General features: G+C 47.2%; 1 protein-coding gene across 1 annotated transcript; it reads left to right on the plus strand.

Annotated features, from left to right (window-relative positions):
* Nucleotides 1-4,980: 4,980 nt before the first annotated feature.
* On the plus strand, nucleotides 4,981-5,667 carry LOC118078959 (large ribosomal subunit protein uL13-like). Its single transcript, XM_035102968.2, has one exon. It carries the CDS (start codon nucleotides 5,016-5,018, stop codon nucleotides 5,625-5,627), a length of 612 nt encoding a protein of 203 aa, XP_034958859.2. The 5' UTR covers nucleotides 4,981-5,015; the 3' UTR covers nucleotides 5,628-5,667.
* The last annotated feature ends 10,693 nt before the right edge of the window (nucleotides 5,668-16,360 follow it).

Consider the following 16,360-nt stretch of genomic DNA (forward strand, 5'->3'; position numbering starts at 1 on the left):
TGATCATCGTCTTCCAAAGCAACTACTCTATTCTAAACTTAAGAATGGAAAGCGTAATGCTGGTGGTCAACAAAAGAGGTTCAAAGACTGTTTCAAGGCAAATCTAAAAAAAATGTAGTATAAACACCAGCAACTGCAAAACCCTGGCCTGCGAGTGCTCCAAATGGAGAACAGCCTTTACCAAAGGTGTCATGGGCTTTGAAGACACTCAAACTCAGTACGCAAGGGAGAAACGTGCTAAGAGGAAGGCACGCTTGGCATATGCACACCGTGATCGACTCCTGCCCAGGAACCAATGTCCCCACCGTGGAAGGACATGTGGATCCAGAATTGGCCTCCACAGTCACTTACGGACTCATTGTTAAAACCGTGTTTATGGAAGACAATCTTACTCGGCTACAAGTGATCGCCGAAGAAGAAGAGGGTAGCGTAGCTCTTACAAGGGGCAGCCCATATTTCTCTCTCATCTTCTTACCAATACCAGCTTGTCACCTAGGGGAAAGGGTGCAGGGTTCCCCATGCCCTGGGGTGGTCTACTTGGGAGTAGGGGCACAGCCACCCAAATCTCAAGTCTGGTACCTTGCTGTTTCAGCCCACCACCACTGTCAAATCGACAGCAATGGTGTGTGAAATAGGGGGTGAAATTCAACTCAGTTTGAACTTGCCCAAGCTGCACTTTCCAGAACACCGTACAAACCAAAATGCAGCCAGTCTTTCAAAATTCACCCTCCCCAACTCTTCCCACCCAGTTCTAAGGTTGAGTGATGTGCGCTAGAATGCACAAACTAGGGCACACTGTGCGTGAAGACTGGATTCCCGCAACGTGCAGCCTGTGGGGCTTCCCTTGTGCTTGGTCCGGAAGCTGCAGTGAGCCCAGAATGCTGCAGCACAATTGCTGACAGGAGAGAGACCTTGTCAGCATATAGCGCCTGTGCTCAGAGATCTTCCCAATTTGCTACCAGGCCAAGTTCAAGGTGTTGCTATTAGTATTGTAATTGTTTAGTCATGTCCGACTCTTTGTGACCCCATGGACCAGAGCACGCCAGGCACTCCTGTCTTGCACTGCTGCCCGCAGTTTGGTCAAACTCATGTTCGTAGCTTCGAGAACACTGTCCAACCATCTCGTCCTCTGTCATCCCCTTCTCCTAGTGCCCTCCATCTTTCCCAACATCAGGGTCTTTTCCAGGGAGTCTTCTCTTCTCATGAGGTGGCCAAAGTATTGGAGCCTCAGCTTCACAATCTGTCCTTCCAGTGAGCTGCTATTAGTATATAAAGCCCTTAACACATGGGTAGGCAAACTAAGGCCAGGGGCCGGATCCGGCCCAATCACCTTTAAATCTGGTCGGCGGATGGTCCAGGAATCAGTGTGTTTTTACATGAATATAATGTGTGCTTTTATTTAAAATGCATCTCTGGGTTATTTGTGGGGCACAGGAATTCATTCAGGTCCCCCCCCTCACCCAAAAAATATAGTCTGGCCCCCCACAAGGTCTGAGGGACAGTGGACCCGCCCCCTGCTGAAAAAGTTTGCTGACCCCTGCCTTAACACCTTATCCTCATTTGTAATAACTTGACCGTTGGAACTCTTTGCCTATTGACACCAGGCAGGCCCCTTCACTGAACTCTTTCTAGTGTCTGCTTAAAACATCTCTGTTTAGACAAGCCCACTCAGATACTGAGAATGCTGATGTGTTTTCAACTCACTGGAGGCTTTTAAATTCTAATTATTTGAATGTGTTGTTTTTACTAATAATCCTGCCATCAAATTTTTTTTTTGTAAACCACTTTACAAGAAGTAAAGCTCAGAACACAATCTTCCCTCTGCCCTGTTGCTCTTGACTCTAACCATTACCCCTCTGGCATAGCTCATTCGTTAGGACAGAAGACTCTTAATCTCAGGGTTGTGGGTTCGAGTCCCAAGTTGGGCAACAGATTCCTACATTGCAGGGGGTTGGATTAGATGACCCACGGGGGTGCCTTCCCAACTCTACAATTCTGTGATTCTATGACTCCCACTTGAAGAAAAGCAGGAATCCTGACTCTAACCACTACCCCTCATTGCCCCTCTGGGATAGAACAGGAGACTCTTAGGGTCGTGGGTTCGAGCCCCAAGTTGGGCAACAGATTTCTGCATTGCAGGGGGCTGGACTAGATGACCCCCGGGGGTCCCTTCCCAACTCTACATTTCTATGACCCCCCCCCCAAGAAAACCAGGAATCCGGTCTGAAAACTGTTCCGCTGCCTTCCTGCTCCAGGTAAATTTTCCAGAGAGGTGGAGGAGGAAAGCGTGCTGAGGAGGGAGGAGAGCACACGAGAAAGCTCCCGTGTCGGGAGAGAAAAGGGGGTGTCGGTGTGCGGTGCGCTACATTTTTGGCACCCCCCCCAGCCCGCCTCCTATTCGGGAGAGAAAGGCAGTTCACGCTCCAGCAAACACAACACAGAGAGGATTAAAGAGGTGGGCGGGGAGAGAAAAAGCAATCCCGCCAGGCGAGGAGAAAGAATGGAGGAAAATTGGGGGGGGGCGAGGAGGATGTGAGACGGTGGGGTGGGGCTGGGGGGCTGGGTTAGTGAGTGAGAAATCTATGGGGATGGGACTGTGGAGCAGGAAGCGGAGCTCGCAATGGGCCGCACCCATTTTCCGGAGGAATTAATCTGGATTAATTAATCCTGCCCACCCCACCCCCCAACCCCGTGTTGGCCGCAGGGCTGAATGCAGATTAGAATGGACGGCAGACTGAGACCGAGCTGGAAAGAACAACAATAACAATAACAACATCAACAACAAGAATAAAGTCATGTCTTTTGACACTGGGCCCAATTCCCTTTTAGGATTTGGTTGCTAGTGGTTAGTAACCCTTCCGAAAAGTGGGATTTGGGTGGCGCTGTGGGGGTTAAACCACAGAGCCTAGGGCTTGCTGATCAGAAGGTCAGTGGTTCGAATCCCTGCAATGGGGTGAGCTCCCGTTGCTAGGTCCCAGCTCCTGGCAACCTAGCAGTTCGAAAGCACGTCAAAGTGCAAGTAGATAAATAGGTACCGCTCTGGCGGGAAGGTAAACGGCGTTTCCGTGCGCTGCTCTGGTTCGCCAGAAGCGGCTTTGTCATGCTGGCCACATGACCTGGAAGCCGTACGCCGGCTCGCTCGGCCAATAATGCAACATGAGCGCCGCAACCCCAGTCGGTCACGACTGGACCTAATGGTCAGCGATCCCTTTATCTTTACCTTTTATCCATTTGCTTAGGAAGTTTGGCGCATGTTTTAATCTGCTTTTAGTTGATTGTTAATTTAGCATTTTGAAAAGTCTCAGATTATTGTTGCTAATTCCTCTTATTGGTGATGTTATGGCTTTATCTTTTGTAATCCACTTTGAGGTTTTTAAGCAATGAAGCAGTGTGTAAATTTTATGAAATAAATGATAAAATAATAATGGTGGCATTGTTATTATTACTATTAAACTATTAGGTGCCTTCCAAGCCACCGTCAAGGCAATTTACACATAAGATAATTGAAAATACAAAGACGACGAATGCATTTTAAAGAAGGCTAAAGCCCTGACGAGTGGACAATTGTAGTAGAGACTCCTTTATCCCCCTGGAAAAGCAAAATGTTTTTTGCTGCTTCCAAGAATTCGCAGCTGGCAGTCCTCTGTTAGTGAAAATAACCTGCAAAAGTGCATTATATTAGGCAAGATTGCTTTGTAAAAATGTGCCTTAAGAGGCTAAATTGCATCGGAGCGTGTGCAGATTAGAAGAAATTCACACTAAAACGCGGATGAATTTTCATGAGGAGTTTTAAAAAATGTATCACAACCGTGTCAAAACCCAGAGAACTGAATTTAGGGCTTGGAGCAATGGGAAGCAAAGCCTTCAAGATCAGGCCAAAGCGGGTCCATCAGACGAGCCTCCTGTTCTCACAGTGGACAAATACCCCTCAGAACCTAGGGATCCAGATAGACTGGACCTGGAGGTTCCATAGGAACATCAGAAGATGCTGACTGCTGGATGAGGCCAACAGGTCATCTAGTCCATTATCCTGATCTCACCATGGCTGACCAGATGCCCATTAGGGCAGACCTACAAGCAGGGTTTGGGCATGAGAGCCTAACCGTAACCTCATGCAGTCCACATTTTACCAGCTTCTTTTTACCAGATCTTTGGCAGAGGGGGCCACTCATTAAAATGCTCCTTTAAGAAGAAGGAAGAAATAATACCGGCTTGGAAGAATTTATGCTGATAAAGTGCCTTCCTACTTTTTTTTGCATAATTGGCCCTCCGTTCTCCAAAGTGTATGCGTCGAGTGCAGGATTTGTACAATTTATCCACTTCAGTGCACTTTCCTTACCTAGGCATTTAATAAATAAATAAATGAATGAAACACACCAAAAAAAAAAGCACCCCAATGCCCCCCAAAACTCTTCCCTTGCACATGACAAATATGTGCTTGGGCGCGCGCATGCACACTCACACATGGAAAGCAAAACCATTTACTTAATCACAAGCTTGCGAGGCAGAGCCTCCCAGGTGTGCCCCATTATCTATGGGGTTAATTCATTCCAGTGAACAAGGCTACGGAGAAGAAGGCGGAGGTTGGTGCCTATTTATGCTTACAGGAGTTGAAGGTGCTCATTAAATCTATTTGCACTATAAATTGAAATCCACAGGAGCTCTCCCTGGTCCTGAAACCTTCAATAATAAGAGCACTTTAATTTGCTGGGGGTTGGGGGGGCTGGTGAAGAGGAGGGGCGACAGATTCTTGGCCAGTGCAATTTTTTTTGGGGGGGGGACCTGAGGTTTAGGGGGAGAGTTTCTTTCCAAGGCCCTACCTTCAATGCTGAGGTTTTGTCACGAGTTCGAAATCCTCCCCTTTCCTCAAGTGTTTTAAAAGAATTGATTGGCAATTGTTGGTCCTGTACTTTACGATTCCACGTTCCTGTGATGCTTTAGTAAGAACATCAAAAAGAGCTTTGCAGGGTGTGCTGGGCGGAGCCTCTTTTTCGTTCGGCCTCCGAGGAGCAGCCATGGCGGAGCCAAAGGTGTCGGTGATTGATGGACGTGGCCACCTGCTGGGTCGTTTGGCTGCCATTGTGGCTAAGCAAGTCTTGCTGGGGCACAAAATGGTAGTCATGCGATGCGAAGGGATCAACATATCTGGCAACTTCTACCGTAACAAACTGAAGTACCTTGCTTTCCTGCATAAGCGTATGAACACCAACCCGTCCCGTGGTCCTTACCACTTCCATGCCCCTAGCCGGATCTTCTGGAGGACAGTGCGAGGAATGCTCCCACACAAGACCAAACGGGGTCAGGCTGCCTTGGAGAGGCTGAAGGTCTTTGATGGCATCCCTCCTCCTTACGATAAGCGCAAGAGGATGGTGGTCCCTGCAGCGCTGAAAGTGGTCCGCCTCAAGCCCACACGCAAGTTTGCCTGTTTGGGTCGCCTTGCCCATGAGGTTGGGTGGAAGTACCAAACCATCACAGCTACCCTGGAGGAGAAGCGCAAGGCAAAGGCCAAGATTCATTACACAAAGAAGAAGCAACTGAAGAAACTTCAAAAGCAGGCAGAGAAAAATGTGGAGGGCAAGATTGCAAAATATACAGACATCTTGAAACATTACGGCATTCTGGTTTAAATAAAACGATTCACAATAAATGATATAGCTTACAAAAAAAGAGAGCTTTGCAGGATCAGGCCAGTGGCCCACAGAGCCCAGTATCCTGTTCTCACAGTGGCCAAACAGATACTCCAGTGGGAAATCCAAATGCAGGTCTTGAGTGAGACAGCATATCTCCCCATTTGCGAGTCCCAACAGCTCGCATTCAGTGGAATATAGCTTCTGACAGGGCAGGGAGAACTCCATAGTTTAAGAAGGATGTTGACAAGCTGGTAAAGGTAAAGGTAAAGGTAAAGGTAAAGGTAAAGGTAAAGGTAAAGGTAAAGGTAAAGGTAAAGGTAAAGGTAAAGGTACTCCTGACTGTTAGGTCCAGTCGCGGATGACTCTGGGGTTGCGGCACTCATCTCGCTCTACAGGCCAAGGAGCCAGCGTTTGTCCTCGACAGCTTCCGGGTCATGTGGCCAGCACGACTAAGCCGTTTCTGGCGAAACCAGAGCAGCACATGGAAACGCTGTTTACCTTCCCGCCAGAGCGGTACCTATTTATCTACTTGCACTTGACATGCTTTCAAACTGCTAGGTGGGCAGGAGCTGGGACCTCGCAACGGGAGCTCACCCCATGGCAGGGATTTGAACTGCTGACCTTCTGATCGGCAAGCCCTAGGCTCTGTGGTTTAGACCACAGCGCCACCCGCGTCCCCGTTGACAAGCTGGACCGTGTGCAAAGGAGGCCGACCAGGATGATGAAGGGTCTGGAAACCAAGCCTTATGAGGAATGGTTGAGGGAGTTGAGTTGCCTGGGTAAGCTTAGTAAAGAGGAGACTGAGAGAAGATATGATAGCCATATTCAAATATCTCAAGGGCTGTTGCATGGAAGATGGAGCAAGCTTGTTTTCTCCTCCTCTCTGGAGGGTAGGACTCGAACCAATGGCTTCAAGTACAGGAAAGGAGATTCCGACTCAACAGCAGGAATAATTTTCTGATAGTAAGAGCTGTTAGTGGGACGGTCTTTCTTGGGAGGTGGTGAACTCTTCTTCCTTGCAGGTTTTTAAGCAGAGGTTGTTATGCCCATCTGTCATCAGTGTTAGAAACTGAGATATGAAAGCTAGGAGCTAAATGGCACCTTACCTGAGGTTATGGGCGCAACAACGCAATGTCTAGGCATGCTTTTTTATAACAAGAATACAAAGCTGAAAATGAATGAACCGCAGCTAAAATATTATGTTCATTTTTCACATGGTCTAGTCTTTCCCCTTCCCACCCCTCTAATATTCTTAAGAGGGTCTCTTCTCCAGTCTTCAGAGAATAGCTAGAAGTGTGGAGGCAGAAAAAGGTAATCCTTTCCTTCCACTCTGCAGTTTTAATCTGAAATCTTAGGTGCAGTTCTGCGCCCAAATCTCAGAAACTGCTCGCCCTAATGAAATGTCACAAAATGTGCCTGGAACAATGGGAGTTTTGAACGTTGTCTGTCATGGATGAGATTCCGGCATCGCAAGGCGGTTGGACTAGATGGCCCCTGAGATCCCACCCAGCTCAACAATTCCATGATTCCAAGAATGATTCAGCTCCTCTCTCTGTTCCTCTGCCTCGAGCGACGCAAAAATGACTGCCCGCTTTATATTTCTGATTCCTGCACGTTGGTGGGACTGCTTGAAGGTGAAAATGGAAAACGAGTCTCATGGCAGCTCGGCATGGCTGGAAGGTTTGGGGGCCGTCAGGGGAGGGAAGGCTCAGTCTGGCAGAGCTTTTGTCCACAGGTGAATTCTCTCACAAATGAGATCTTGACTGTGGATTTTAGCTCGGGCTGAGAAGAGCCAAGCTTTGCAGAAGCAGCCTGGCCATGGGGAAATGCGCTTGTGTGAGAAGATGGTCACCAGACTCTCTCTCTCTCTCTCTCTCTCTCTCTCTCTCTCTCTCTCTCTCTCTCTCTCTCTCTCCCTCTCCCTCTCCCTCTCTCTCTCCCTCTCTCTCTCCCTCTCCCTCATTTTCTCCCTCCCTCTTTTTCACTCTTGTCAGGTCAGGGGAGAAACTGTGCACACGAGAGGGGAGGCATTCCAAACTTTTCCAAAAGGCTGCAGTAGTTCAGGGGTTAGCAAACTTTTTCAGCAGGGGGCCGGTCCACTGTCCCTCAGACCTTGTGGAGGGCTGGACTATATTTTGAAAAAAATAAAAATGAACGAATTCCTATGCCCCACAAAAAAAAACCAGAGATGCATTTTAAATAAAAGCACACATTCTACTCATGTAAAAACACCAGTGTCATAGAAAATTATATGGGGGTCATTTTTCCATAACACCAGGCAGGCTCTACAAAAACCCCAGAGATGCATTTTAAAAACTCGCTGATTCCCGGACTGTCTGCGGGCCAGATTTAGAAGGTGATTGGGCCAGATCCAGTCCCTGGGCCTTAGTTTGCCTACCCATGCACTAGTTTATTATTCTTACACCAACCCTGTAAGGTGGGGGTGGAGAATCTGCATTTTGGTTCAGGGCCGCTCTCTTGGGAGGCATGCTTTGTTGAATGGGAGCGAATGAGAGCACGCGGAAAGCCTGCTGGATCAGGCCAGTGGCCCATCTAGTCCAGCATCCTGTTCTCATAAGAACAGAAAAAGGCAACCCAGCCAGATGACTGTGGGAATGCCTCACACAGGATTCAAGCCTGAGACCAGTCTCCCTGGTCTCAGGCTCTGGTCAGACCTCACCTGGAGTACTGTGTCCAGTTCTGGGCACCACAGTTCAAGAAGGATACTGACAAGCTGGAACGTGTCCAGAAGAGGGAAACCAAAATGGTCAAAGGCCTGGAAACAATGCCTTATGAGGAACGGCTTAGGGAGCTGGGTATGTTTAGCCTGGAGAAGAGAAGGTTAAGGGGTGATATGATAGCCATGTTCAAATATATGAAAGGATGTCATATGGAGGAGGGAGAAAGATTGTTTTCTGCTGCTCCAGAGAAGCGGACACGGAGCAACGGATTCAAACTACAAGAAAGAAAATTCCACCTAAACATTAGGAAGAACTTCCTGACAGTAAGAGCTGTTCGGCAGTGGAATTTGCTACCAAGGAGTGTGGTGGAGTCTCCTTCTTTGGAGGTCTTTAAGCAGAGGCTTGACAGGCATATGTCAAGAATGCTTTGGTGGTGTTTCCTGCTTGGCAGGGGGTTGGACTGGATGGCCCTTGTGGTCTCTTCCAATTCTATGATTCTATGATTCCCTTCCCTGTGGTTTCCAGCAACTGGTACTCAGAAACATTTGCCATCTTGGCAGTGGTGTTTTTTTAGCTTCCTGGAATTTCCCTGATCCTTTTTTCAAAGTCATCAGGCTGCTGTGCCAGGGGACACCCCTTGCTCCTCTCCTCTCTCTGGGTGTGCTGGAGATCAGGAAACAGCTGAGCCTGGGACTGGTGGGTGCAAACCTCCAGAAAAACCTTCTGCACCTGAAGTCCCAGTCTGGACCCTTGTGGGCACTACTACTACTACTACTACTACTACTACTACTTATTATTATTATTATTATTATTATTATTATTATTATTATTATTTGTACCCTGCCCATCTGATTGGGTTGCCCCAGTCACTGTTGGTGGCTTCCAGCATATACAGAAACATAATAATAATAATAATAATAATAATAATAATAATAATAATAATTTTATTTATACCCCGCCCTTCCCAGTCAAGGGAATGTTTTACATAGTAAAACATTAAAAATTAAAAACTTCCCTATACAGGGCTGCCTTCAGATGTCTCATAAAAGTTGTATATTCATTTATTTCCTCGGAACCTGGTGGGAGGCTGTTCCACAGGGTGGGCGCTACTACCAGAAAGGCCCTCTGCCTGGTTCCCTGTAACTTTTCATTGAGGAACAAATGATAACTGTCACTATCACTGTTACTGATTGATTCATCGCCTCGTATACAACCATCTCAAGACAATGTACAAGGCAAACAGTTAAAAACATACAAATCCAGCAAGTACCTTTAAAAATAAATCACACATAGACACCGGGGGGGGGGGAAAGAACCATTGATGCAGCTGGGAAAGCCTACAGAAGCAAAAATGTCTTCAGCTATTTCTGGAAAGGGCAAGAAACTATTCACTAATAGTCAGGGACACCTGGCAAGTATGATTGGGACACATAATGTTAATGTAAAGAGCAGGAAACTCTTTTAAGTCCAAGGGTCTGGTTTCAGTCCAAGAGTAGCTCAGTTGGTAGAGCTTTGGGACTCTTGATCTCAGGGTTGTGGGTTTGAGCCCCAGGTTGGGCAAAAATATTCCTGGATTGCAAGGGGTTGGACTAGATGACCCCCGTGGTCCCTTCCAACTCTACAGTTTCTGTGATTCCATCGGCTTCTGCACAACCTCCTGATGGCCAAATGCCAGAGGTGGAGAAAGCATCAATTTTTTTTTTACTTTGGAGAGCTTTCTGAATCAGGCCAATGGCCCTCCCAGCCCAGCAGTGGCCAAACAGTTTCTGCAAGCAATTTCTGAGTGCAATAGAACACCCCCAAAGGCACTTTCTCGTTTCCCTGAAACCTCTTTGTTTTCCACGAGTTTTAACTGTGCCATGTCCTCCGTTACTGCTGCAGAAACATCTCTATCCACCAGCTAACGATCCTTGCAAAATGTCAGCCAGACACAGTCGATACAAAACCTTCCCCTGTTAGGAGAGAGATTTTTTTCACTGTCTTTTTATTGGCTGGGATGGCTCAGAGAGCATTTCCAAAGATTAAAGGCAAGCCGGGCAGATTTGCAGTGTTTTTGGTCTAAGGTGTGCCCAAGAGATCCTCCCACCAGGAATATTGCTGATGTAGTTTCACTTGGGCTGGGAGAAACTATCTGGATTCGACGGCAGCAGTGGGGGAACTCCAGTGTTAACACCCAGAGGGGAAAAGGCCCAGAACCTGGAAACCCAATGCTTACAGAGAAATCAAATGTATGGAGAAAGGAGCCTGTCTTCATTGCAGCTGGCATACCCCACTGCACACCTCCAGACTTACAGTAAGGCTGTACTTCTGGATCACGAGGAGCAAATGCTGGCTGGGTTCTGGGCACCACAATTTAAAAAGGATGTTGAGAAGCTGGAAGGATGGCAGACAAGAGGATCAAGGGTCTGGAAACCAAGCCATATGAGGAATGATTGAGGGAATCCCAAACCAGAATTAAGATTGCCTGAAGAAATACCCAAAACCTCAGATATGCTGACGACACAACCTTGATGGCAGAAAGTGAGGAGGAATTAAAGAACCTTTTAATGAGGGTGAAAGAGGAGAGTGCAAAATATGGTCTGAAGCTCAACATCAAAAAAACCAAGATCATGGCCACTGGTCCCATCACCTCCTGGAAAATAGAAGGAGAAGACATGGAGGCAGTGAAAGATTTTACTTTCTTGGGTTCCATGATCACTGCAGATGGTGACAGCAGTCACAAAATTAAAAGACACTTGCTTCTTGGGAGAAAAGCAATGACAAACATAGACAGCGTTTTAAAAAGCAGAGACATCACCTTGCTGACAAAGGTCCGTATAGTTAAAGCTATGGTTTTCCCAGTAGTGATGTGTGGAAGTGAGAGCTGGACCATAAAGAAGGCTGATTGCCGAAGAATGGATGCTTTTGAATTATGGTCCTGGAGGAGACTCTTGAGAGTCCCATGGACTGCAAGAAGATCAAACCTATCCATTCTGAAGGAAATCAGCCCTGAGTGCTCACTGGAAGGACAGATCCTGAAGCTGAGGCTACAGTACTTTGGCCACCTCATGAGAAGAGAAGACTCCCTGGAAAAGACCCTGATGTTGGGAAAGATGGAGGGCACAAGGAGAAGGGGACGACAGAGGACAAGATGGTTGGACAGTGTTCTCGAAGCTACGAAAATGAGTCTGACCAAACTGCAGGAGGCAGTGGAAGACAGGAGTGCCTGGCGTGCTCTGGTCCATGGCGTCACGAAGAGTTGGACATGACTAAACAACTAAACAACAACAACAGGGAGTTTGTTAAAAGGGAGATATTAAAAGCACAACTTCAGGCAATACCAATGAGACGGAAACATGGAAGGTGCCTAAAGAAGCCAGGCTGGCTATCTAAAGAACTTTTGACTGAGTTAAGATTTAAAAGGGATATGTACAAAAAATGGAAAAGGGGGGAAATCTCCAGAGAGGAATTCAAACATATAGCCAGCACGTGTAGAGACAAAGTCAGAAAAGCTAAAGCACAGAATGAACTCAGGCTCGCCAGAGAGGTTAAAAGCAACAAAAAGGGCTTTTATGGGTATGTCCGTAGCAAAAGGAAAAACAAGGAAACAGTGGGGTCACTCAGAGGAGAAGATGGTGAAATGCAAACAGGGGACAGAGAAAGGGCAGAACTCCTCAATGCCTTCTTTGCCTCTGTCTTCTCCAAGAAAGAAAACAACGCCCGACCTGAAGAATATGGAGCAGATGATTCAGCAGGGGAAACACAGCCCAGAATAAGTAAGGAGGTAGTACAAGAATACTTGGCTAGTTTAGATGTATTCAAGTCTCCAGGGCCAGATGAACTACATCCAAGAGTATTAAAAGAACTGGCAGAGGTGATTTCAGAACCACTGGCAATAATCTTTGAAAATTCCTGGAGAACAGGCGAAGTTCCAGCAGACTGGAGGAGGGCAAATGTTGTCCCTATTTTCAAAAAGGGGAAAAGAGAGGACCCAAACAATTACCGCCCAGTCAGCCTGACATCAATACCAGGAAAGATTCTAGAGCAGATCATTAAGCAAACAGTCTGTGAGCACCTAGAAAGAAACTCTGTGATCACTAAAAGTCAGCATGGGTTCCTGAAAAATAAGTCATGTCAGACTAATCTGATCTCATTTTTTGACAGAATTACAAGCCTGGTAGATGAAGGGAACGCTGTGGATGTAGCCTATCTTGATTTCAGCAAGGCCTTTGACAAGGTGCCCCATGATATTCTTGTAAAGAAGCTGGTAAAATGTGGGCTAGACAATGCTACCATTCAGTGGATTTGTAGCTGGATTACTGACCGAACCCAAAGGGTGCTCATCAATGGCTCCTCCTCATCCTGGAGAGTAGTGACTAGTGGGGTGCCACAGGGTTCTGTCTTGGGCCCAGTCTTGTTCAACATCTTTATCAATGACTTGGATGATGGGCTTGAGGGAATCCTGAGCAAGTTTGCAGATGACACCAAGTTGGGAGGGGTGGCTAACACCCCAGAGGACAGGATCACACTTCAGAATGACCTTAACAGATTAGACAACTGGGCCAAAGCAAACAAGATGAATTTTAACAAGGAGAAATGTAAAGTACTACATTTGGGCAAAAAAAATGAAAGGCACAAATACAGGATGGGAGACACCTGGCTTGAGAGCAGTACATGTGAAAAGGATCTAGGAGTTTTGGTTGACCACAAACTTGACATGAGTCAGCAGTGTGATGCAGCAGCTAAAAAAGCCAATGCAATTCTGGGCTGCATCAATAGGAGTATAGCATCTAGATCAAGGGAAGTAATAGTACCACTGTATTCTGCTCTGGTCAGACCTCACCTGGAGTATTGTGTCCAGTTCTGGGCACCACAGTTCAAGAAGGATACTGATAAGCTGGAACGTGTCCAGAAGAGGGCAACCAAAATGGTCAAAGGCCTGGAAACGATGCCTTATGAGGAACGGCTTAGGGAGCTGGGTATGTTTAGCCTGGAGAAGAGAAGGTTAAGGGGTGATATGATAACCATGTTCAAATATATAAAAGGATGTCATATAAAGGAGGGAGAAAGGTTGTTTTCTGCTGCTCCAGAGAAGCGGACACGGAGCAACGGATTCAAACTACAAGAAAGAAGATTCCACCTAAACATTAGGAAGAACTTCCTGACAGTAAGAGCTGTTCGGCAGTGGAATTTGCTGCCAAGGAGTGTGGTGGAGTCTCCTTCTTTGGAGGTCTTTAAGCAGAAGCTTGACAGCCATCTGTCAGGAATGCTTTGATGGTGTTTCCTGCTTGGCAGGGGGTTGGACTGGATGGCCCTTGTGGTCTCTTCCAACTCTATGATTCTATGATTCTATGATTCTATGATTCTATGAAAATAGGAGATTGAGAGGAGATATCCATGGCAGATGCCCATCCAAACTCTGCCTAAAAACCTCCAAGGAAGGAGAGTCCACCACCTCCTGAGGGAGTCCGTTCCACTGTCAAACTGCTCTTATTGTCAGAAAGTTCTTCCTGATGTCGAGTCGGAATCTCCTTTCTTGTACTTGAAGCCATCGACCTCATATGGGACAGCTCCATATTCCCGCATTGCAGGGGGTTGGACTAGATGACCCTCAGACCCCCTTCCAACTTGACAATTCTTGTATTCTGTGATTCTGTGGGGTAGATCTTTGACTTTATCCAGCAGGGTTTTCCTTTGATGGTCCTGCCAGCTTGCTTTCCATATTTCCTGCTTGCATCTGTCGCCAGCCAACTGGCTCTCCCTCTCCCCCCCCCCCCCCCCGATCCGCTGCCTCCTCGCCTTGCCTCTTGCTCCCTTTGGAAGAATCCCTGACCGTCCAATGACCCAGCCTCTGCCCAGCTGTTTCCTGATCCATGCCAATCCCAGATCCCACCGGCCCATCTCACGCCTGCCTTTGCCTCCGCTGCCGGTGACCCGGCACTGACGGGTGAAGACCGCCTGTGCTCTTTCTGCTGTTCAAAGGCTGCACGATATCCTCTCCTCACCCCTCCACCTCCTGGTTTTTTTTTTAAATAAAAAAAAACACAAAACCAAAAGCCCCAAACTCTCTTTAATTAAGTTTTGAGATATTTAATCATCCGAGGAGGCAGAGGAGGTATTTGTTTAGCCTCAGACAGCCTGCCTCCCCCCCCCATTGCCTTGCAAACGGAATTGAACACAAATAAAACATTGACTTATGTTTTAGGGGCTTGTGCAAAGCAGATCTTGATAGCGTTTGTTTCTTAATCTGTTCTGAAAGGAGGTCTGGAATGTTTTTCAGGGCTGAGCTCTGGATCATGTTTGTGGTGCGCGGGCTCCTTTCTTCTTGGGTGTCCTCTGTTCAAGTGCCCATCACACACCCCTTAGGCCACCCTACCCCTCTTTCTTGAAATACATGAATTGATTATAGAAGCGTGAGTTTCTCTGAGCATATGCAGAGTGCTTTCCCAGCTCTCACCCGAGAGAGAAGATTCATGTCAGTGTAGCTCAGCTTTCCTTAGCTCAACCGGTAGAGCATGAGACCCCTTTAATCTCAGGGCCATGGGTTTGAGCCCCTCGTTGGGCAAAATATTCCTGCATTGCAGGGGGTTGGACTAGATCAGGCTTCCTCAAACTCGGCCCCCCCAGATGTTTTGAGACTACAATTCCCATCATCCCTGACCACTGGTCCTTCTAGCTAGGGATCATGGGAGTTGTAGGCCAAAAACATCTGGAGGGCCGAGTTTGAGGAAGCCTGGACTAGATGGATCCTGTGACCCCCTTCCAACTCTACAATTCTATGATTCTGTGATTCAGAATCCTCCAGATGTTTTGGGGAAGATTGGGAGTAGTAGGGGCAGCATGGCTTCTGTCAAATCCTGGAAGTCCCACCCCCTTTGAGATTGATTGATGGCGTCCACAGGAAGTCCCTTCCTGGGAGTTGTGGTCCCAATGACTCCCTAGATGTTCTGTCTCCCCTTTGGTAGAATCCAGGATACGGAAGGCGCATGGCTCCTCTGTGAGAATGTGATGGACCAATGGACTGATTGTGCGAAGATGTTTTCTTCTAAGTCAAAATATGGGACCTGATTGGCCCTCTCAAGGCATGTGACCCCTCTACAGTGATGTCATGCTGCAGTGGCCCAATAGGGTGAAGCTTTGAAGCAGTTTTGGACCTATAGGTCATGCACTCTGACTGGAACTGGTTCAGCATCTGTGGCAGGCATAGCTGCCAAGTTTTCCCTTTTCTCGCGAGGAAGCCTATTCAGCATAAGGGAAAATCCCTTTAAAAAAGGGATAACTTGGCAGCTATGGTGGCAGGACGTCCTGTGACATCATCAATCAGCCTTAAAGAAAGGGGGTGGGACTTCTGCAATCTGACAGGAGGTGTGCTCCCTATACTACTCTCAGCCTTCCTGAAAACATCTGGAGGGCACTAAGTTGAGGGAGAGAGATGCAAATTTTGTCCACTGAGCAGGAGAGAGAACTCATTCTGCATATGCTCAGAGAAACTCCCACTTTTATGATCGATTCAAGCATTTTGACAAATACTAGACTACTGCGGATGTAGGTCACAGAGAGATTAGGAAGAAAAGGCCACAGAGAACTGGTTCCAAATGTTCCTAATTCTCAGCACCTCTCATTTTAGAACCTCCCCCCTCCACATTTAGGGAACGTTCTCAAGGTAATGGCCTGGGTGTTAGCCCAGGCAACAATTTGCCCCTCTCAAGCGGAAACTTCCATTAACTTTGCAAATGGGATTTTCTTTCCCCCCTCCCCCAACGAAGCTAAGCAAATTGCCCTCTTTGAAGATAATGTTTGTGAAGGGAAGGGATCCTTGTTAATTAGAGAAAACGGTTAAGAGAATTTCAAAACATGTTGCTCTACCCAAATCATCATCTTCTGATTTCCAGCTGGCCGGGGAGCATTTTCATGGAAAGTGCCTGGCTTTTGGAGGAATTCTGGAGGAATGTGAATTTAGGGAAGGGGAAATGGTATAGTCCTTCTTCTTCCTAGCACATTGGCCTGGTTATGTGACCAATCTGGTTAGGTGACCAACCTTGTGGGAGGCATGGACAAATAAATAGCAAA

The sequence above is a fragment of the Zootoca vivipara genome, chromosome 6 (genome assembly GCF_963506605.1).
Source record: "Zootoca vivipara chromosome 6, rZooViv1.1, whole genome shotgun sequence".
Classification (NCBI taxonomy): domain Eukaryota; kingdom Metazoa; phylum Chordata; class Lepidosauria; order Squamata; family Lacertidae; genus Zootoca; species Zootoca vivipara.

What these genes read in the sequence shown, in the direction of transcription:
- LOC118078959 (XM_035102968.2), top strand. Translation starts at nt 5,016, where the DNA reads ATGGCGGAGCCAAAGGTGTCGGTGATTGATGGACGTGGCCACCTGCTG.